Source organism: Mustela nivalis (genome assembly GCF_964662115.1).
Source record: "Mustela nivalis genome assembly, chromosome: 18".
In the NCBI taxonomy this organism is placed as follows: Eukaryota; Metazoa; Chordata; class Mammalia; order Carnivora; family Mustelidae; genus Mustela; species Mustela nivalis.
The window spans coordinates 12,306,282-12,329,477 of record NC_139037.1 but is presented as its reverse complement, the minus strand read 5'-3'; the positions used below and the strand labels follow the sequence as shown (position 1 = coordinate 12,329,477).

At 43.7% G+C, this 23,196-nt stretch overlaps 1 protein-coding gene across 2 annotated transcripts; it reads right to left on the bottom strand.

The window, feature by feature from the left end:
• Positions 1 to 1,265: 1,265 nt before the first annotated feature.
• LOC309853788 (ATP-dependent RNA helicase DDX19A) lies at positions 1,266 to 21,994 on the bottom strand. 2 transcript variants are annotated; one of them, XM_082712277.1, is made up of 12 exons: positions 21,811 to 21,994; positions 16,530 to 16,578; positions 14,232 to 14,282; positions 13,045 to 13,180; positions 9,945 to 10,037; positions 8,081 to 8,183; positions 7,593 to 7,707; positions 5,480 to 5,657; positions 4,887 to 5,124; positions 4,231 to 4,393; positions 3,374 to 3,565; positions 1,266 to 2,979 (listed from the first exon to the last, which is right to left on the bottom strand). In XM_082712277.1, the coding sequence occupies exons 1-12, from the start codon at positions 21,865 to 21,867 to the stop codon at positions 2,918 to 2,920; spliced, it is 1,437 nt and encodes a 478-aa protein (XP_082568403.1). In that variant the 5' UTR covers positions 21,868 to 21,994; the 3' UTR covers positions 1,266 to 2,917. The 2 variants fall into 2 exon arrangements, with proteins under 2 accessions (XP_082568403.1, XP_082568404.1); XM_082712278.1 differs by lacking the exons at positions 13,045 to 13,180; positions 14,232 to 14,282; positions 16,530 to 16,578; positions 21,811 to 21,994 and adding an exon at positions 11,235 to 12,753 and having other exon boundaries at positions 9,945 to 10,882.
• Positions 21,995 to 23,196: the final 1,202 nt, after the last annotated feature.

The window sequence follows — 23,196 nt, the reverse complement described above, 5'->3', positions numbered from 1 at the left end:
TGGAGTGAATTTGATGTTTGTACTCTTTCTTAGCATAAATTTCTTCCCCCTGACAATCCATGGGTGGGTGTAGCACTTGGCTCCATCCAGGTCCTGCCCTTTTGGCTTTTATTCTAGAACAGGTCTGCTGACATTTAGTAGTCTGGGGATCTCACAGAGCAGGCAGAGTCAACAGGATCATGTCAATTGCCTGTCCTAGCAGGGGGTGAGTGGTCCAAGTCCTCCCATCTGCTCCAGGGGTCTGGGTCTTAATGAAAGTCTCACCTCCAGCCAGCGCGCAGCTCAGGTTCCAGTCCGGCTCCCAGCAGCGAGCCTGGCTTTGGTTCTGGTCCTGTACGCAATGCTTCCCGCGGTCTCCACTCCGTGAGACAGAACAGCCGGTAGTTACTCTGTTTCTGGACTGAAGCCCAGCGAATTCTTGGCTTCAGCCCTGGCTCACCATTTTGCATTTTTACCCTATTGCGGGTCTACAGAAATATCGATCTTGTTTTGGGGTCAGGCAGGGTGTTTTCTGGTTTTTACCTTTTTGGATCACTGTTGTGTTGGGGACATAGTGGGTATCACTTTAACTGGAGCGCTGGTGCCCCACCTGGCCTCCTCCATCTTCTGGTGTCCCGTGAGGACCTCTTTCCCCCTCCTCTTGTCCCCTCTCTGGAATCTGGCGCCCCTTCTTGCCCACCTCTTTGCCAAACCGCTCTCCCACCTCCAGCTCGCAGCCACCCCTCCCGTACTTGCAGCCACTCTCCTGCACCTGGGGACCCTTTGTATTCTCATTCCCTGGGGGCATGGACTCCAGCCCACACCCACAGCTCTGCCATCCACTCACTCTCGGGACAACCATCATAATCACTTGCTGCAAATTAACAGGGAAAAACATTTAAAGATCTACAAGAATTTAGAAGGTTTACTCCCCAAAAATTGCCACCACAGGAAACATGAGTAAATAATTTATAATACTGGAATGAGTACAGGATAAATTGGGGTTTATGACACAGGGATAAGGAAAAGTTTTCTAGCCATGGCATAAATCCAGATTTCTTAAAAATGAAATCTGAGTAACATTAAACTTTTGTGTAATATTATGAAAATTGAGTTTATAAAGACAAATGAGGAAAACACCCACCACTCAAGAGAGTCCCATTTCCTTAAAATAGCGGTGGCTTAAAATCATTAAGGGCTGACATTCAATAGTAAAGTGATGAGGCAAGAATGGGCAAAAATACGAATATCCAATAAACTGAAAAAGTTTGCCAAAGTGCAGTAAATACAGAATGCAATGAGGTCATTTATTTTTGCTACTCGAACTGGCAAATTTGTAAAAATTGACAATAGAGAGGATTGGCCAGCAGGAAAGAAAATAGGTACTTTTGTTATCACTACAATAATGTAAATTGGTAAAAACGTTCTGGTAGGGTAAGTTGGGAATGGATTAAAATCGTCTAAGTCTCTACTCTCTGACCCAGCACCAGGACTTCCAGAAACAGATCCTACAGCGACTTTCACAGGGCAGAGGTGAGTGAGGCTGCGGGCTGTGGCCCCGTGGCCACCTCCCGCGCCTGTCACTAGAGAAGCCAAGAACGCAATGCATATGCCTATGTGCTAGACATGACACGTCCAAGATAACGCTACTGAGTGAAAAGGCGCGGTGCACTAGAGCCTGAGTAGGATGTTCACATTTTTGTAAAAACGTTGATATGTAAACAGAAGGAAATACTATCGGATGTTCATCAAAATGCCAGCAATGGTGATTCCAGAGAGGCGGGGAGAGACAGCACCCGCTCCTTATGTATGTATATACACATACACACACACACCTTTTTTAATGAGCATATATTAGTCTAGTTAGCAGAAAAATACAAATAAAAATGAATCATGATTAGTAAAGCCTTTCATAATTACCTTAAAATTTCTGAACATAATGAATGATGGGTATAGCTCGAATTTATCTGTCCTTATGCATATAGATGACCTCTGAGTTAAAGTAGCCAACAGGTCCACTATTACAGATAAAGAGCACTATCAGAGTTTCCACTTGGTCCTAACTTCCTTTCCAAACACTGCTGCTCAACTCCAGGCACAGTGTGAAACCCCGTGGATAAGACCCAACTCACTTGGCCAGGTGTGTGTCAGAAACTCACCTGGTGTCTCCTGGGTGCCATGACCGACCACCAGTGCCTGAGCAGACACAGCAACAGCAGGAACAGGAAGGCCTAGATTCTGAAAGGGTTCATCTACCCTTGCCAGACCAATCCCTCTGAAGATTCACTGACTTCTGTGTTTCTCTCCAAATTGGGAGATTTACAAAAGTACCCAAGATGCTCACCCAAAGAGAAACGGACATCCTCTGGCACAGGGAACAGAGGTAAAAGGGATCAGCTGAAATGTCACTGGATTTAGAAGGAAGATGGCCCCAAGGGCAGGAGACATTGGCAGCAGGTCTCCAGGAAGGGACTGAGAAGGGGGAAAGCTCACGGGTCTCTCTGCTGCTGCTCCCCTCACTCCCATCTGTGCGGCGGGGCCTGCACACCTGTGCTGTGAGGTCTCTCTCGCACTCTACATCTACCATTCCTGCAGGGGCGGGAGACGGGTCCTATCTCCCCGCCAACAAAATAAGCAGGGATTCCTAGGCTCTGTGATTATCCATAGCGACCAGATTATTATAAAGATAGGGAAAAACCATGGCTTAAAAGGGGGGAGGGGCAGGGGGAGGACTACTTTTTCCAAATGCAAAATTTTCCTTCTACCTTCCCCCATCATTTGCACAATTTTTGTCGAGTCCAAACGTAATTTAAAATGAGGTAGGTAGTTTCTTCTCTGCTTTTGTCTTTGTGGTGACTGTCGAGGCCTGTGCCTTGAAAGCACTGGTCTCCCATGCAGGCAGAGTGCCGGGGTGGGCACTGGTGACTGGTGGAGCGTCTCAGTTGGCTATTTTCTCAATCTCGTCCAAATCATCCGTGTCCAGTCTTTCTATTTTCTTATCTGAGGAGGAAAATGAGAATTCAGAGAGAACTCAGTGCGGGTCTACCATGGAGACACACACCCAGGAAAGGGACAGCATGGCAGGGAGAGAGGAAACACAGCGTTCTGCCCGGCCTAGGCACAGGACCATACCTCTGGCCACAGCAGTCTTGCACTTGACCCCAAAGCCTCCCGGTGCCCAAGTGAGGGGCAGAGAGAGCCCTAGGTCCCTCGGCCGGGCCAGGGGGGCACTCTCCTTTGCATCCCTGACCCTGAAAACTTGCCAGGTGTGCTCTTCGAGAACTTCCATATTGTAGGAAAGGAGGGGACTGTGTGACAAGGACACGGGCCTCTCTCAGGGCCATGGGAGAACCGACCCTTTCCCCCTCCCCGGGGGCCACTGCCAGGCGCTCACTAAAATGCTCCTGGATTCTGTTGAGGATGTTCATGCTGTGCTTGCTGTCAACCATGTTCACTGCCAGGCCCCTCTTGCCAAAGCGGCCCGTGCGCCCGATCCGGTGCAGGTAGGTCTCGTTGTCCGGGTTCCCGTCCTTGTCCACGGGGAGGTCAAAGTTGATGACGACAGAAACCTGTTCGACATCAATACCTGCATGAAAGGCAGGTGCAGAGGAGTCAGGACAGGAACCGAAAATCACTGCCCACCAAGTGAGGCTGAAACACACCAGCTTCGGGTGGAAGGAGGAGTCTGGGGCAGGCTGGCTCTGGGATTCGGGGACCAGGGGCATGCAGCAGAACCCAGAGGGAAAGAGAACTTCGGCAAGTGCTGACAAAATTACGACCTCAAGAAGAGAGCCTCTGGGACGCCTGGGTGGCTCAGTGGGTTAAGGCCTCTGCCTTCGGCTGGGGTCATGATCCCAGGGTCCTGGGATGGAGCCCCGCATCGGGCTCTCTGCTCAGGGAGCCTGCTTCCTCCTATCTCTCTGCCTGCCTCTCTACCTCCTTGTGATTTCTGTCTGTGAAATAAATCTTTAAAAAAAAGAGAGAGAGCGAGCCTCTGCTAGACACAAGTATCAGAAAATGCAGCCGAAACCTCCGTGGGGGCCCCAAAGAGAGCAGACACCGTCCTGGGCCAGTGAGCTGCTGCTCCGTGTCCTTCCAGCACATCGGCGCCTCTGGCTTCTGTGACAGTTCTCAGCTGCGGGGGGAATCCGGTATCTCCAGGAGAGAACCAAGCCCACGTGGACTCCCCCAAACCGGCGGAGGACTCCCTGGCTACCCGGGGCCTGGCGGACAGACACATTCTCTGCTCACCGCGGGCACACACGTTGGTGGTCACCAGCACCTTCTCTTTGCCCTCTCGGAAGCGCTCGATCACCGCAGCCCTCTGCTCCACCATCATCTCGCCACTCAGCAGCGCCACCTGGTGGCCTTCTTTGGAGAGCTCCGCTGCCAGCCAGCTCGCTGTCTTGCGGGTCTGGAGAGAACAGAATTGTTTTAAATGAAGAGACTTGTTAAAGAAAAAGATAACAGCAAAAAGTGGCTTGTTGCCATTAAAAGTACATGAAGACCTGCTGAGTTCAGTCATCAGGGTAGGCTTACCAATTTCAAAAATACTTCTAGCCCTGTCAGTTTTTTAGATTAATTACTTAAATCATCTTAGTGTTCCGCTAGGAAGTGTGTGGTGTGAGCCAAAAGTCTCTAATGTTTTATAGAATTATTTCACTGGATGGTATTTGGAGTTTTTTCCAAGTTATTTCTAAGAAGTGGGACCAAAGAAGGTTCAAATCTTGTCTTTCCCTCATAACTCGTTAGTTAAGTCTGAGAATACTCCCTGGGGCAGGTGGAGGTGATTCATCATTTCCTTTCTGGCCACACAGGACAGCTGGCCCGCCTCAGCACTGAGGTGGCGCTGGCTGAGAGGAGGGGCCGGCACACCCTCCAGAGCTGCTGCTGCCACTGCTACTCACATGGCAGAAGATCATGGCCTGAGCGATGGTGATGGCCCCATACAGGTTACACAAGGCCTGGAACTTCTCATCTCTGTTATTGCACAGCACGTAATACTGCTTGATGGTGTCCAGTGTCTCCTCCTCGCGCTTCAACTTGATAATGTTTGGGTCTGGGACCACTTTCTGGGCAAACTTCCAGACAGAGTCTTCGAAGGTGGCAGAGAAAAGCAGCATCTGGCAGTTCCTGGGCAGCATCCTGCAAGGGAAGACCCAGGTACGGGGCATGATCCCGAGTCTTTTCTGGAACAAACAGAAGACAGCGGCCCGGGGCTTGCATGGGCTACGTGCCCAGGAAAACAGCGAAAGCGGGAGGAGAACAGCGGGGAAGAGGTGAGAGCAGCCACGGGGCAGGAATGGGGCTGGGGTTAGATTCCCTAAGTCTCCTTCCTCAACCCCAGTCAGTGCTGATGAGGAAGTGGCCCATCAAACAAATGCTTCTGGAGGTACTCGATAAAGAACCCGACAGGAGCAAGAAGAGGTGTTTGAAGCAAAAGGAGAAGATGCTGCAGATCAGGAGGCTGAGAAGTTCCTCTTGACTCAAGAGTTCCTACCTCTGGATGCGGATGCTCTGATCTTGGTGGCCCTGAGTAGCTATCATCACGTCAGCCTCATCCAGAACAAACACCTTGATCTTCTTGGGGTCAATGAACTTGAGCTTGGCGCACCAGTCCAGAACAGTCCCAGGGGTGCCGATGACAATGTGCTCACTGATCTTCTGACCTCGTTCCACTGTGGAGACAAGATGTATTCTGTGGGGATTTCCGTGGCAAAACCAGCTTTGGAAATCAAAGCTTTGCCCATCCTTCCAGAGTTAGTAAAACAAGTTAACTCCAGATGTCAAAACACATATATAGGAGTGTTACCCGAACGTCTTGGGTTCTTGTAAAGCAGGCACAATGGCACCCATCTCACTGCATCGTGGTCAGGATTCAATCCTCTGCAGTGAACCCTCAATAAGCATCATATCTCTTTCCTTTCCTCCTGTGATTCAACATTAACTTGCTCATTCTCCTCAACATCACTCTTACTCACTTCCCACCATACATTCACTCACGGTTCATAGGTTTTTCTTTAGTTGGTACTTGTGAGCCCCAGGATCTTGGCCTAATGCATTTTGCTTTGTTAGACATTCTAATGTGTAGACAGTTTTCCTAAGTACAAATTCTCTCGTTTAAAAAACATATTACTTGGAGCGCCTGGGTGGCTCAGTGGGTTAAAGCCTCTGCCTTCGGCTCAGGTCATGATCCCAGGTCGTGGGATTGAGCCCCGCATCGGGTTCTCTGCTCAGCCGGAGGCCTGCTTCCTCCTCTCTCTCTGCCTGCCTCTCTGCCTATTTGTGATCTCTGTCTGTCAAATAAACAAATAAAATATTTAAAAAACAAAACAAAACAAAACATATTACTTTCGAATTAAAGCTGGTGGGAGCTGAACCGGTACAATCACCTGTCGACATTACTAATGCGCATAGCCTGTGACCAATACTCCATGATTAGGAATTAAGCCTGTTGTATATTAATATGTGGGAAACAACACATATGTAGGGATATTGAAGCATCAGAAGGGGCACTAGGGGAGCTCAGTGGGTTAAGCCTCTGCCTTTGGCTCGGGTCATGGTCCCAGGGTCCTGGGATCGAGCCCTACATCGGGCTCTCTGCTCAGCGGGGAGCCTGCTCCCCCCGCCCCCTGCCTGCCTCTCTGCCTACTTGTGATCTCTCTCTGTGTCAAATAAATAAATAAAATCTTAAAAAAGAAAGAAAGAAACCAAAAAGTTTGAGGACCACTGCTCTAGGCAAATATAAACTGCTTGGGTGAAAGGGTGGTCTGTCATAGTTTTTGTAAGCAATGCCAAACTGCTTCCAGAAATGACTGTCCCATTGTCTACTCCCTACCAGGAATGTATGGGCATTCCAGTTTTTGGACATCTCCATCAATACTTAGTATCATCAGACTTCTTCACTTCTGCCCGTCTGAGAGGCATACGATGGTTTTAACTTACATTTCCCTGATGACAAATGAGGCTTTTGTGAGGAGTCTGTTCAACCGGGCCTCTTACTATTAGACTCTTTCCTTATTTAGACCGCTTACTTTTTCCTTACTGACTTACAGTTTTATATACTCTGATAACTTTCTAATGAACCATTGTCTACCTGTCTCTCCTCTCCACTTTACTCCATGTTCTCTATATGACATTCTATAAAAGACATGGGAGAAAAAAATGGTGGAAGGATTTCTGGTTTTGATAAGACCAAGTTATCTGTACATGCTCCTCATTTACTCTTACTAAGGCTGTGCTTGTTTTTAAACAAAGGGATATGACTCCAACCTACCATCCTCACACCTACTAATCCCTTGTTAGTAATAAGCAGCTTTAAGAACTCTGCATGCTGAATTCAAAACCCTGTTTTCTCTGGGAAGAACGCCAGGCTTTAAGAACTCCATGACTCATACAAAGATTTTTTACAACAACTCAAAATCTTTTAAGAGTAAAAAAAAAGGAGTAGAAACGACTGTTAAATAGCAAGTTTAAAACAGATTTCCTGAAAGTGATGCAGTGGGCCCTAAGGTCAACTGAACCAGAAAATTTAATATTATCATACCTTCAAAATTCAAACACCCAACCACCCTATCCTGCTCACTGCTTAGGTCTCAGGCCTTTATACTTACATTTATTGCCTCGAACAGCATAAGCAAGCTTTAGTTCTGGATGAAATTTGCCCATCTGCTCAATCACTTTTCCCGTTTGAAGCGCCAGCTCATATGTTGGGGAGAGGCACAAACACTAACAGGGAGATCATAAAAGTTGAGTTCAGAAGAGCCTTTCAGTAATAGACAACAGGACCTAAAGCAACAACACGCTGACTTTACCACCACTAAAAAGTGCAGGGAACCACATCCTTTCCAACCAGGCCCACTTTTCAGCTGTAGACCCAAACCTACAGCAGGGAGCCCTGGATGGGGGGATGCCTTCGGAAGCCACTGTTGAAGACTGCTGCTGAATGAATTCTACCCAGACTGTGGCCTAGTGCATGACCTGGCTCTGCCTGAGCCACAAGAAACATTTAGACCCCTTTAGGGGCACCACCATTAACCCCCCACCGTATGGCACTGCCTTGCCCAGGGCAGGCAAGCCCTCAGGATCCCCCAGCCCTCACCTGGGGGTATTTCTCTGCTGGTTCCACTCGGCTGAGCATGGCCAGGACGAAGGCAGCCGTTTTACCAGTACCTGACTGAGACTGGGCAATCAGGTTTTGGGGGCTGGATCAAGAAAGAATAGAAATGAAAATAATACTGTTTAAACACAATACGGTATCAAAAGTTCTTTTTGGATGGTAGGCATGCAGAACTTTCTCCCTTTAGTCCAGGTTTTCTGCACTGAACACAATGATATATTTTTTATATGTTGTCAAAAACCTGCTTAAATATTAAGGGACATAATGATTTAGATGTGTTCATGCCAAGAATCTTCACTCTAGACTCCAGCACAGCCAGCGTACCCAAGTTTTGTACCCTAGGGTCCCCGTGGAAATTAACACTGCAGGTAAACTCTGTGCTGAGGCAAATCCCCGAAGGTATTTTCTGCCGAGCTATAATGCGCCTCCAGGACTTGGCTCCCTCTGTGTGTTCCCCTTCCCTTCTTTACGAAACTACAAGACACCAAGCCAAACAGATGCTTTAAAGGGAACTTTCACATTTTATTTAACGTAACCCAGTCAGGGAAATGGGAAGAATTTTTGTCGTTAAATAAGAAAAATAATGGAGTTGAATGGAACAGGTTACTACATAGAGTAGGATGCCAATTTTCTTTTCTTTTTTTTTTTTTTTTTAAGATTTTATTTATTTATTTGACAGAGAGAAATCACAAGTAGATGGAGAGGCAGGCAGAGAGAGAGAGAGGGAAGCAGGCTCTCCGCTGAGCAGAGAGCCCGATGAGGGACTCGATCCCAGGACTCTGAGATCATGACCTGAGCCGAAGGCAGCGGCTTAACGCACTGAGCCACCCAGGCGCCCGGATGCCAATTTTCTCTGCTGAAGTTTCTCTCCTCCTCTGCCCCTCCCTGCACTCACTCATGTGCATGATGTCTCAAAGAAATATTTTTCAAAAAAACCCCAAATTTAAAAACTGCACAGAACAGCAACATTAGCTCTCTTCATCAATTTTGTTTGTTTTAAAGATTTTATTTATTTGGGAGCAAGAGTGTGGACACATGAGCAGTGGGAGAGGGAGAAGCAGACTCCCCACTGAGCAGGGAGCCTGATGTGGGGCTCAATGAGAGGAACCTGAGATCATGACCTGAGCCAAAGGGAGCCACTTAACTAACTGAGCCACCCAAGTGCCGCTGTTTTAAAGATTTAATTTTTTAAAGTAATCTCTACACCCAATATGGAGCTCGAACCTATAATCCCGATATCAAGAGTCACATGCTCTATGGATTGAGCCTCTGCCTTTGGCTCAGGTCATGATCTCAGGGTCCTGGGATCGAGGCCCACATCAGGCTCTCTGCTCAGCGGGGAGCCTGCTTCTCCCTCCCTCTCTCTCTGCCTGCCTCTCTGCCTACTTGTGATCTCTCTGTCAAATAAATAAGTAAAATCTTAAAAAAAAAAAAAAAAGATTTTATTTATTTGAGATAGAGAGAGAAAGCGTGTGCATGCAAGTGGGTATGGGAGTGGGAAGAGGAGCAGAGGGAGAGGGAGAGGGAGAGAGTCTGAAGCAGACTCAATGCTAACTGTGGAGCCCTGTGTGGAGCTGGACCTCACAACCCTAAGCTCATGACCTGAGATCACAATCTGAGCTGAAACCAAGAGTACGAGATGCTTGACCGACTGAGCGACCCAAGCACCCCATCAGTTTTTACTGTTAAGTGGAAAGGCAGAAGCTGTACCAAATTTCAAATGACTCTCTGCACTTGCTCAAGTGGTTTTCCTGAAGAAACATGCTGTCCCAAACATACCATCTTGTTCTCAAGTAGAGTTAACAGTTATTGGTATAAGACATTAAACCAAATCCTGCATACTCACGGCTCAGCAAGCATCATGGGTAATGCGTTCTCTTGTATCTTGGATGGTCGATTGAAGCCCATGGCATAGACTCCCTGGAGAAGCTGTGGTTTCCTAGGAAGCCAGGGAGAGAAAGAATGGATTCCTAGTCACTCAAATTGTTTTAAAAGCCTAGAATTTTAGCTTTCCCTAAATCTAGCAAAGAATGTTTCCTATCTTTGTCAGACGTATTTTTCTAATGCCTTAAAAAATATCTAAAATGAAACCAAGCCACCATCTTTTCCTACTAAATCTTAATCTGCAACTCTTTTTTTTAAGGTTTTATTTTTATTCATTTGACAGCACAAGCAGGGGGAGCAGCAGGCAGAGGGAAGAGGGAGAAGCAGGCTCCCCACTGAGCCTGATGCAGGGCTCCATCCCAGGACTCTGGGATCATGACCTGAGCCGAAGGCGTAACCAAATGAGCCATCCAGGTGCCCCTTAATCTGCAACTCTTGTGCAATTCCGAAAATACAGACTAGCTTCAGTTCTTGGAAAAATTCATGCTTTCAGCAGATCCACAAATATGACTGGTCTTGGAGGACAAATGTTCCCTGAATATTTCAAGAGTGGTATGTAATAATTCATATCAATCTTATAATTTGCATAAAATGAATTATAAAAGACATAGTTAAAAATATACTGCTTACTATACCAGTAACATACAGAAGTCCCCTTAAGGAATGAGATTCAGTTTTAATTTCTGGAGGCAGATGTTTAACTGAACCACAGTCATTTTGTATTCCATGGTCTTTTCAAAGCCAGCTGTGCAAATACTCAGGACAGTCAAGAAATATGAAAATTGCGACACCTGGGTGGCTAGGCTGTTAAGCGACTGCCTTCGGCTCAAGTCATAGCTCGAGTCCTGGGACAGAGACCCGCATTGGGCTCCCTGCTCAGCAGGAAGCCTGCTTCTCCCTCTTTCTCTCCCACTGCTTGTGCTCCCTCTCTCGCTAAATAAAATCTTAAAAAAAAAAGAAGAAAATTGTTTCAACCAGTTTCTATTACCTGATCTATAGTAAATAGGTAGGAGTGTTTAATTACCATACTTAACTTTCCAAATGTTCACATTTAGTTATTATGTCTAGTTTAAAATGAAGAATAGGAAAGCACCAGCTTATGTAAGTAGTTGCACAACAAATATCAAATTCAAGTTGGTCTTCTTCTTCTTTTTTTTTTTTTTTTAAGATTTTATTTATTTATGACACAGAAATAAAAAGCACAAGTAGGCAGAGCAGCAGGCAGAGGGAGAGGGAGAAGCAGGATCTCCACTGAGCAGAGAGCCCGATATGGGGCTCGATCCCAAGGCCCTGGATCATGATCTGAGCTGAAGGCAGAGGCTTAACCCACTGAGCCACCCAGGCGCCCCTCAAGTTGCTCTTCCATTTCATTTACAATTAGCTCTCTGCTACTCCACACTGACAGGGTGTTCCACAAAAATCCCACCAGACTGTAAAGAAGAGTCAAACCAAGTCAAGACTTCTGTTCTCTGAGCCCTCCTTGGAGTTAACAGGCTCTCTAAATGGCAAATTCTTCTGGCGTATGTTGGTTCTCAGATACAAAAGACCTGAAAGCATAACCTCTGGTGTCTTCTGTTTGGAAGAAAAGGATATGAATCTTGGCAGATTTTGATTTGGTTGCTAAGGAAACAAAGTCACAACTGATGAAGATCTGAATGACCCAAGAGCTTCCGGTGGTTCATTATTTTTCTCTTATTTTGCAGATTAATTAAAAAATGTTAAGTACAAAAACAAAGCAAGGCAATTTAAGTTTCATTTTTTGTTTCCTCTTGCCAACAGCTACTAAATCAGAGAGAACTTGACTTTTCAGAGAGGACAGTTCCTCACTGGTTGGACTGGGAGTTCAAGTCCTTTAAAAGAAATGGGGTTTAAAAACCATCAATCCTTGGAAAAGCAAACTGTTGCTTCGGGAAACAAAAGAGCACAACTTGCCGTCCTGATCTAGTTTATAAACAGAGGCAGAGATGACAGATTTGCTCAATGAAGCCCCTGACGGAGGGAATACACATAGAAAAATATAATATCCTAAGAACATTAAAAAAAAAAAAAAAAAAAAAAGCCATGCTTTAAAAAACTTGTTCTTAGCTAACAGTTTAGTAATGACTTGATTTGGTTTTATTCAGCTCTCATAGTTTAAATGTCTCTTACTCTAAAGCAGTGGTAATAAGCTGGCAAGAATGCAGCCCTTATTAGCCCACAGTGGGCATGCTATAGATTCTGCTGATAAAGGCAAAGAATCTATTAATTTCACCACTTTCTTGTTCACCAGCTATTTTCTGTCTGTGATTTCGGTCCCGGCAGGCAGCAAGAACGGTAGTTACGTCTTATGTTACTCACGACACCCAGCTCAGCAGTATGTCTATAAACCAAGGATTCATAAATACTTCTTTACTAATATGCTGAGAGAAACAAAAAAACTTGGTATGACCTTCCACAATTCTGCCTTTAAAATAAAGAGATGTTAGAAGTCATTCTTAGCACAGTGCCATAAAAGTGCTCTCTTGTGGCTTAATTCTGGGTTCTAAATTAGTTTTTTTTTGTTGTTGTTTGTTTTTGTTTTAAATTCCAGAATACTGAAGGCTGCTTTCCGCCGTAGGTACTAGGAATCCTGCATAGGCTCTTTTGATTGATTATGTAAAAGCAGATAAAGTGTTCTCAAGACCGTAAACCCTGTAGTCTAACGAAAGGGCTTACCTAATAAGAAATGTTCCTGACATCCAGAAATCACCTGTCAGCCAATATTTTATTGAAAGTTCTAAGAGCATAAAAGAAAAAAGACTTTCAGCTATGATGAATAAATTTGTGGCATTTAAAAATCCCTCCCAAGAGGAGGAGAACTGGGTAGCCAAGAGACAAGGGTGGGAGGGAAAACCATCACCGTAAACTTTTCCATACTTTCTCACTTTTGAATCATGTGAATTATTAACTAATCAAAGAAGTAAATACATTAAGATTCTTAAAAATAAAGGCAAAAAGTAAAATTCCCAAAAAATCTCTGAGATGCTCAGTTTTAGAAAGGCGGGACCAACAAGGAACAGCTGTTCCAGGGAACAGACACTCACAGCCGAAGCTCCTCAAAGGACTTCACGGAGTAGAGCGGGGAGTTCGGGTCCCGTTGCAGGACTTCCACCTGGTTTGTGTTATCCACCAGGTTGCTTCGGATCAGCTTGTTGAGTAAGGACTGGGCAGCTCTGTCCTCTGTCAGGAAGAAACCAGCAGATCGCTTTCATACTCACTTGGCAAACCCACCCTCATGGAATCTCTCTTTCTCCCTGGCTCTGCACCAGCACCTGGGCCGCTGAGCACAACTGGAGAAAAACAATCACACCGACACCGACAGGTCTCGCTTTAGATTCTTGACCAGCCTCAGTTGGGCTGCCCTGCCCGGTAAGTCTTCTTGTTTCTATTCTCTCCTCATTCACTCCTCTCGGATCTCCACCTCCACCTCTCTTCTCATCCCTCCTCCTTCTCACTCATCTGATGAACCACTTGTACATCTTCACAGAGATGTACAAGTGATCAGAAGCACCTCAGACACTGCAGTAACACACCTACACACCCACCTGCTTTGTGTGCATACTCTATGTCCCCTCTGGTAACCTGGGAAGGAAAAGCCTGTGCTTAAGGCTAACCCCTGCATTGGTGCAACAGGTCCCAGCCCCTTTTGCCTATAAGGATATTTCTCCCCACACTAACTCTGCCTTGCATTATCAGCTTTCCCTTCCCCTGGAACATTCCCCTACTGCATGTGCACACGTTTTAACATTTCATTATGAACTTGCTTCTTCCTTTAGTCCTCATTGCCATCCAGTTGCTGTCCTATTTCTCTACTCCCCTTTATAGGACATTCCCTGAAAAGGCTGTCTACGCTCATTGTCCCCACTTCCTGTCCCCCCCTTCTGCTAAATGTACACTGAATAGGCTTTTGTATTTAGCCTCTGCGCTTGAGACCTCAAAGGCCCTTGTTGAGCACACCAGTGGCTTCTACAGTGCTAAATCAAGTGAACAATCCATTTTTATATCTTCCTAATCGATTTATTATCTATATTTGACTACCTACTTTTGAAACACTTCCTTCTTCTGGTCTCTGGATATCCCTCTCTTTTGGTTCTCCTTCCGCCTCACTGACTGCTTCTCAATCTCCTTTGTGATTCCTCTACATCTCTTTGATCTAGTGCCTCTGTCTCCAGAAAGGCAAATCTTGGGTCACATGTTGTTTCTTGCTACAGTGTTTTAAAAAAGTAATTACCTTTCTCTTCTTCTTCTGTTTTCTCTGCAGTGGCATTGGTTTTAATAACACCTACACAAGAAAACAGGTGTCATCATAAAGGCAAATTTCAAACCCATCTGAAAGGTGTGACAACATAAATACTGAATCTTACAAAAGTGATCAAAATGTAAATATTTGGCATTTCTTTATATTTAATGGGTTTTTATTCCTAGAAAGCACATATGAAAATTTCAACTTTCCAGATATGTTGGCTGACTTCATACTGATCAGAATATGTCACCTCTGACTTCCTTATCCTATTTTAAAATATACTATTATTTTAGCAAACACAATTGAAAATTGGTTAATTGAAAATTAACAATTGTTAAAATTTGAAAATTGAAAATTAACAATTAATTGAAAAATAACAATTAAAATTAATTGTTTAATTGAAAATTAAAAGGAAGAGGTAAAATCACTTTTTGTGGATTACAGGATTGTAAACCTGCAGGACTAAGTATTAACTTAAAAATGACTATAAAATAATATATCTGAGCAAAAGATAAAAAAAAGCTAAGTACAAAAGAAGTAAATAGAAATCAGCAGCTTTCATAAATACAGAAATATAACTAAAAAGATCCTATTTATAATAGCAATTAAAAAGATGAAATCCTGCACCCAGAAATAAAGTTAACAAAAGGTATGCAAGACTTATACGAAGAAATCTTGAAAAAAGTCATAAAATAATGCAAAGACTATAGCTAAAATGTCAATAAATTAAAGTGGAATTCTAAGATATTCAATTAAACCAAAAGGCAGGAAAAGAGAGGTAGAGAAAATATGAAAGACAAACAAATCAAATAGTAAAATTGCTTAACTAAACCCACCATATCAATTTTAACCCACCATTTATATTAAATGTAAATGGATACAAAAAATAAAAGGCATCCAAATTGGAAAGGAAGAAGTAGTGTTGGGCTGTGATGGCCGAGTGGTTAAGGCGTTGGACTCGAAAGGAAAAAGTAAAACTGTCAATATTTCCAGATGATATGATATTATGTACAAAAAGCCTCAAGATGCCATCAAAATACTGTTAGAACCAATAAATGAATTTAGTAAAGTTGCAGGATACAAAAATTGATACACAAAAATATGGCAAGTTTCTATACACAAATAATGAATTATTGGAAAGAGAAATTAAGGAAAAAATGCCATTTATAATTACATTAAAAATAATTAAATACCTAGGAATAAATTTAACCAAGAAGGTGGAAGGCCTGTGTACTAAACACTGTAAACATGAATGAAAGAAACTGAAGACACAAATAAATAGGAAGGTTTTCCTTATTCATGAATTGGAAGAATACTGTTAAAGTGTCCATATACCAAAAGCAACACACAAAATCAGTGCAAATCCTATCAAAATTCCAATGGCATTCTTCACACAAATAGAACAATTTAAAAATTTGTATGCAACCACAAAACTCCTGAACAGCCAAAGCAACCTCCGCCCCCACCCCCCAAAGCAATCTCGAGAAAGAAAAACAAAGCTGGAGGCATTATACTCCTTGGCTTCAAACTATATTACAAAGCTATATAATTAAAACAGTATGGTACTTGCATAACAAGAGACACACTGACCAATGGAATAAACCATGACCAGAAATAAACCCATGCATACACAGTCAACTAATGTATGACAAAGAAGCCAAGAATACACAACAGAGAAAGGACAGTCTCTTCAGGAAACGGTGTTGGGAAAAATGGACAGCTACACGTAGAAGAACAGAACTGGCCCGCTATCTTAACCACATACAAAAATTAACTCAAAATCGATTAAAGACTTGAACATTAAGTTCTGAAAACTTCAGAAGGAACCAACCCTACTGACATCTTGATCTCAGATTTCTGGCCTCAAGAACTGTGAGACAAGAAACTTGGACTGTTTAAACCACTCAATCTGTGACCTGGAATGGCAGCCCCACCAAACTAACAGAGAGTAACGACTGGCTCAATGACCTTCCGGGATAAAAAGGAAGCTTTTTACCTGTTTACACGCTGAATTTTGAACCCAGATTTTTTTCAAAAAATTAAGTTAAAAATGTAAAGAAACACCACCAAAAGAACAGTGGCAGGAGCCAGAGACTAGGTAAAATCTGTAGAACTAATGTATCCTCTTCAGCAACGGAATTTACTGGCTCTTAAATACAGTGCCATCATTTGCGAAACATAATGTTAAGTGAAAGGCCTTTTCACGCAGCAGCTACTACTGCAAAGCAGGAAAGCAAGAGAGCACGCTTAGAGTGTGTATCCACCTAGTAGTTACAAGTGACTCACCATTGGTATCTGGTTTGACTTTTTCTTCCTTGATTTGCAAATTACTCATCTGAATGGAAATAAAAGGAAACAGAGTTAAGCAAATGACCCAATTAAAGGAAAGGAAGTCCCTTGAGCAAAGAGAAGTTCCCTAGTGAAAGTCTAGTAGCACTTATATTCAGGGAGTTGCCCTGCTCAAGCAGAAATCCTACAAGGTTGGGTGAAGACATCATTTCACATCCTCAAGAACCTTAAAAGGGGAGGGGACTAACAGAGCAGATGGGAAAAAAAAGTTCTGTTTTAAGATTTTATTTATTTATTTGAGAGAAAGAGACAGAAAGTGTGCACAAGGGAGGTAATACAAGCAGGGGGAGTGGGAAAGGGAGAAGCAGGCTTCCCACTGAGAAGGACCCTGGGATCTTGACCTAAGCCAAGGCTGACGCTTAATGACTGAGCCACCCAAGCGCCCCAGATGGGAAAAAAGTTTGACAGCAGTCTCAAACCTCTACTTTTCTTTCAACTTATGCTCTTTCTAGAACATCTGCCTTCATTAAATACCTATGATAGCCTTTCAATAGCGGACACACTCAGTTTTCCTTCTGGATATGGTAAAAAACAATACCATCTCAGCTTTTAGTCCTGAAACCCACGCTGTGGTGGGTAAACACTTAGCAAATAAATTATAGCTTTCTTTTCTGCTTTATCAACCACTTCCATTATGAATTAGGTTAAAAAGTTATTTTATTTTTTTTTAAAGATCTTATTTATTTAGTTGACAGAGATCACAAGTAGGCAGAGAGGCAGGCAGAGATGAGAGAGAGAAGAGGAAGCAGGCCCCCTGCCGAGCAGAGCCTGATGCGGGGCTTGATCCCAGGACCCTGAGATCATGACCCCAGCCGAAGGCAGAGGCCTAACCCATTGAGGCATCCAAGCACCCCAAAAAGTTATTTATTTTTGATGAAAGAATCAACAAATTCATATTCCTGATTTAGAATATTTTGGAAACTTGAACGAAAGATTTTTTATTTTGGCCACTAGTCCTGGTCAATGCAAACTTGCTTCCTAAGCTGCAAATGAAAGTGCAAGCAGACCAATAATTTATACATTTGTAATGAAGTTTCCGATCTCATGAGAACTATTTTTCCTCACTCAAGGTATTCTTAAGAGTAAGGGTATGATACAGGTATGGGTATTATAAAGCTATGTTACCAGGGTCTGAAGAGCACCCCCAATCCAGTGCTAGACAGACCCCAAGCCCTTCCTTCAAAATGATCCCTCAACTGACACAATCATTCATTATCCTTATGACGACTACCACTTGAGAAATACTTCCTCCTCCATTCCCCCTCTCCTCAACTGACTCTACTCTTGGTCTTTGGGAGAAGTCCACCCTCACACAGTGGGAATATCCACCTCCTCTCTTTAAAATCAGGTCTTCCAGAGAAAAATCAGATCAACACACTACTGCAGATAGACATCCTTTCCCTAAGGCCAATGGGAAAGCTGGCACACAACAGAGAAGGTATTTTATACCAGAACTTATCCACTGATTAACCCCTATTTTTAGGCTAATACACAGGGATCTGCAGAAGCTGACTAGTCTTGCGACAGGCTGAAAATGCAAATAAGGCAGTCTGGTATGCCCAATGCAACCAAGCTGATTAGTCTCAAAGCCTGACTGATGGAAAAGAAAACCATAACCAAATCTACTGTATTATAATTTGTTTGACAAACGTATGTGCTAACAAAAGATGACAAGCTTAGAAGCTAGAGAGATCTAAGAGTTTGTCAGCATTTATCAGGCTGTATTCAAGGGAAATACTACTGGCAGATGAGTATTCCTGTCTTGAGACGTAACTCCACCATGGGAAAGAAGCAGGCCAGTCAACTCTCATTCTCCTTCATTCTGTATTCATCTTAAGTGAGGAGACCCTTCTGATTATTAATTATGCCTCTCACAGAAAGCAGTGTCCTTGACACTGGACACCTGTTTTCAGTTATGATAAAAACATCCTTCCCCTATCCAAACTGACAGAGTAGCTCCTGAAGGGTGGCTAATGTTTTCTGGTAGTCCCAGAGTCCCTGATCCATGAAGGGGTGAACTCTAAGGCACTCAAAGACTCTCAACAAGGCCTGAAGACCTACCTCTATGACAACCCTAACTGCAAAAGGGTCAGATTATATCTCTAAAAGATTCTTAGGGTTGCCTTTGGGTTTTTGTTTTTGGCTGACCAGGGAAAAGGAAGGAATTAAACTGGTGATTTGGCCAAAAAGAGGCAACAACGGAAGCCATTTGTGCTGGAAGAGATGATAGTGGCAAGAGAACTGGCATCACGTCCTTTCTACTGATTCAAACTCTCAGAATTTTTTATCAGGGTTCCTAGAACTGCAACCAAACTAAACTTCCCGATCTCTCCTTCCCCTCCAAACCTGTTTTTATATGTAGGGAAGACTCAAGGCATATCCTTGACCACACAAGCTTAAACCTAACAAAAATCCTCACGGTGTGTAAATGTAGAATCCTTATCATTGTGCTTTCTCTGTCCTCTTCTGTCATTTTCATCTACTATCTGTACACTTGAGAGCACAGTCACATAACCTAATATCATGAATTATTCTTAAGGTACACAAGTCTACACGATAAAATAAAAAAGGGGGGATGGTCTTCCCCAACTAATAGGAAGCAGTGTTTTGTTTTAAAAATTTTATTTTTTTAGACAGAGAGAGAAAGAGAGAGCTTGTGCACGCAGGGTTAGGGGCCGAGGGGAAGGGAAAGGGAGGGAATCCCAAGCTGACTCTGCTCTGCATCCCAGCCCGACACAGGGCTACATCCTACAACCCGGAGATCGTGAACTGAGCCAAAAACTAAAAGTCGCACACTCAAATGACTGAGCCACCTAGACGCCCCTAGGAAGCAGTGTCGTAACACATTTATTTATAACAGCTTCCTGAGAAGTACACTGATTAAAACCAGATACTAAGTATGTTTAGACCTATATTTACAATATTCGTAGTATCACAGCTAGATTAGAGTCATAGGCTTAAAAAGATTTGAAACCAACTGGTGTGAAATAGTGGATTTTAAATCCTCCTATGCCAGAACCTTAACTTTTGTCATACTCTCTGATTTATTTGTGGGAAACAGCCTGTTTTATTACTTGCCCTGATTCTTCTCCTGACTCCAATGCCACATTTCCAAATGCAAGATTGGTGCTGTGCAGAAAACATAACACAGCTAACAGTTTCCTATCCTTAGAAAAGTCAGCTTGCAAGGCTGGCCCCTGTCCCGCATCTGGGGTCTTGGACTTCTGAAGGGTTCCCACCATTCCTAGAACTGCTGAGGGGTTTGCTATGCCTAAACTGTTTGTAAAAACATGTGCTTTATGTTAAACACCTGCTTTCCTTCTCCAAGTCTGGATTTTTGGTACACGCTAGGCAGAGGGTTAGTTTGTGACAGCACCCACGCCCCCAATAAGAACCCTGAGCACTGAGTCTCTAATGACCTTCCCTGACAATACTTCACATGTGCTGTTACAATTAGCTGCTGCAGGACTTAAACTCAAATTAAGCTGAGTATGTAAGTCCACTAAGAGAGGACTCTTGGAAGCTGGTACCTGGTTTCCTCTGGACTTTGCCAGATGTGCCTTTTCCTTCTGCAAATTTTGCTTTGTATTTTTTCATTGTAATAAATCATAGCTGTGAGTACAAACATATGCTAGGTCTTGTGAGTCTTCCCAGGAAATCACTGAACCTGGACTATTCCTGGGGATTCCCAACACAGGTACCTACCAAGAGACCTCCTTATCTCAAAATAAGAAGAGCCAAACCTGAACCCAACATCGTCCATATAAAATCTGCCCAACATCCCACTTCCCTGGTCCTGTTATTAACATTTTACTAATACCACCTGTGGGCTCCTGACTGCAAACAGCAACCTTTGCCTTTTTCCTAAATCCTGCTCTTTATACTGCCACAATTCTCTTGAATCCATCTCTTCATTGTCACTTCCACCAACCAACAACATACGCCCTCTCTGGGCTAGACTGCCACAGGGATTGCCTTTCCTTTCCTTTGGACATCACTCCTTCTAACATTCTCTGTAGTTCGATAAATCTTGACAGCTCTCAGATCTAATCTTGAACAATATCCTCCCGAAAAATCCCCAAATCAACTAAGTTAAGTCTCTCCTCTTTAAGTTTTCAATGAAAGTTGCAAACCACACTGTATAGTATTTTCTGCTCAGCTTCTACTACAACCCATAAACTGAAGTTGTAGCAAAAATGAGTTCTGATTCTTGCTCTCTAGATAAGTCCAGCCCCTCTGAGCATTTTCTCCTAAAATGCCATTCACCTCTCTCCTAAATGACTCATTCTCTAAAATCCATTTGAAATAAAAACTTTTTCGCAAGGAATTTCGCTATTTCCTACTCATAAACGGCCTCTTTCCACTCAGAGATCACTTATCACATTATTCTTACCATCTTCACAGCACTTCCCACATTCTCACCTTCCTAACTAGACTGTAAAGATTCTTTTTATACTCCACTGGATTTAGCCCATAACATTTGCTGACAAACTGACAATCCTCCCAATGTAATCAAGGATGACTGGGAAAAAAAATGTAACTTAGCCATTAAAAAACTTAGATAAGACTTCAGACTATCAAACAAACACAAACTATTAAAATCAATTATCATTATCACTAAACTAACCTTAACTAAGATATCAGAACAGAAAGCCAGTTTACACTCTAATGACCTTAAGCTGAATGGGTCTTCATTGATCAAATAACCAGTATATGAAATAAAACGTCGCTTCAAACATCAACGAAACAATTTGAAGGGCCTCCCGCTGACATCTGCAGTAGACTGAAACAGTAAATCTGAACCTGAATCTGTTATTCTTCAAAGAGCTACAAACTGACAACCATGTTAAGCACAAACCGAAAAACAATGTTTAGCACAGAATCACTCAGAAAACAGACAAGAGAATTAGCACCTAAATTTCCCTACAAACCCCACGCCCGAAAAGGAAGTGCAACAGAAAAAAAAAAAAAAAAGCAAAGTGGGAAAAAACTTGCTACTGGGTAAAAAAGTCTTTAACCCGCCCAGATGAACAGTACAAGGCCGACGTTGGTCTCTTTCGACCCAGGCGCAAATCGGGGCTAAGTGATTCCCGGCAGCAAACTCTAGGGAGATGTGGGCCACAAGCCTGCCCAACCCGGGTAGCTAGCTCCCTGGGCTCGCATCAGGGTTCGATCGGGCCCCTGCTACGTTCGCCCCGCGGGAGCTGAAGCCACTGACCGACTTGACAGCCGCTTCCTGCTCGTCCACTGCCAGGGCCCACGAGTCGGTGGCCATGATCCGGCGGGAAGTGAGGTCGACTCGCTAAGGAATTCACCGCACGCGCGCCAACACCAGTCCCGAGTCGGCTGTCTCCGCGAGAACCACCCCCACGAGGACCGGAAGCGGTGGTACCGAAAGTGACGTCACTTCCTGCCCGGCGCAAGGCGTCACTATTCCGCGCCGCGCCGGGCGTGTTCTTCAGCGTCGCCTCTTCCGGTCGTTTGCTGACGCGCGTGTACCGCGGGCTGGAGCACCGTTGTCGCGCCTTGAACTCCCCAGGCTCTGCGAAGTCAAACTCTTAGTCCTGGCTTTATTGCCTTACTTCACACTGAGGTAACCCATGCTTTATTTCAAACCTGTCACGTGTCTCTGAATTCTAAAGACTTGCACAAAGGTAAGTCCCCTGAGAATGCCGTAGATGGCTGGTGTCTGGTGTTAACGCGGTAGCAATAAGACGAAAATCAAAAAACGAAACCAAGAGCCGTTAGACGCCCCCGTAATTCCATCACTCCGAAGAATACACGCAGCAGCGTTTTATTTTTCTTCTGGGTCCTTCCAGTTTTCGTCCATATGCATCAAAACACGGGTGTTTTACATAGACAAACAACGTACGCATACAATTTTAAATTTGACCCTTGTATTATATGGCTAAGTATTTTTTTCATGTTATAGTTATCGATGTCATGGCATTATAATAGGCCATTAAATTCATGTCACATAAATTACCTAACTCCCCCTGCCTCTGTCACCTTGGGGATGTATAGGTTGTTTCCAACGTTTTCTCGTTTATACTCAGTGAACATCTCCATCCCATCAAAAATCATCTTGTTTGCTTTTGGTTCACGTTCTGCCTCTCGCCTCCCACCCCAGAATATGAATTCTTCGAGCAAGAGCGAACATTTTATGTCTTAGTCACAGTTAATTTGTGAGATATTCATGACACATACTAGCCTCTTGATAAATACTTCTTAATGTGTGGATGAATACGTTAATAGAGATTTTAGTTCAAAATGTATTACTTTAGGACATCTTTTTAAAAAGATTTAATTTATTTATTTGTGAGAGAGAGAGAGAGAGTACATGAGAAGACCCAAGGTTCAGAGGGAGAAGCAGACTCCCCACTGAGCTAGGAGCCTGATTCGGGACTCCAGGATCCTGACCCGAGGGCTTAACCAACTGAGCCACCAGGCGCCCACTTCAGGACATTTTTAATTGCAACATTTATGTCAAAATGGGTGAATGACTTGGAAGCTTTGCAAAAGAGGATACCGTTGTGGCGAGTAAGTTCATGAGAAAGAGCTGGAAATCCCTGGTTCTTAAGGAAATGCAAATCAAAGTGAAATG

Coding starts and splice junctions, on each gene's coding strand:
- LOC309853788 (XM_082712277.1), bottom strand. CDS start 21,867: ATGGCCACCGACTCGTGGGCCCTGGCAGTGGACGAGCAGGAAGCGGCT. Junction 3,566..4,230: donor CACCAACGTGTGTGCCCGCG/GTGAGCAGAGAA, acceptor CCTTTCATGCAG/GTATTGATGTCGAACAGGTT. Junction 2,980..3,373: donor CAGAATCCAGGAGCATTTTA/GTGAGCGCCTGG, acceptor TTTCCTCCTCAG/ATAAGAAAATAGAAAGACTG.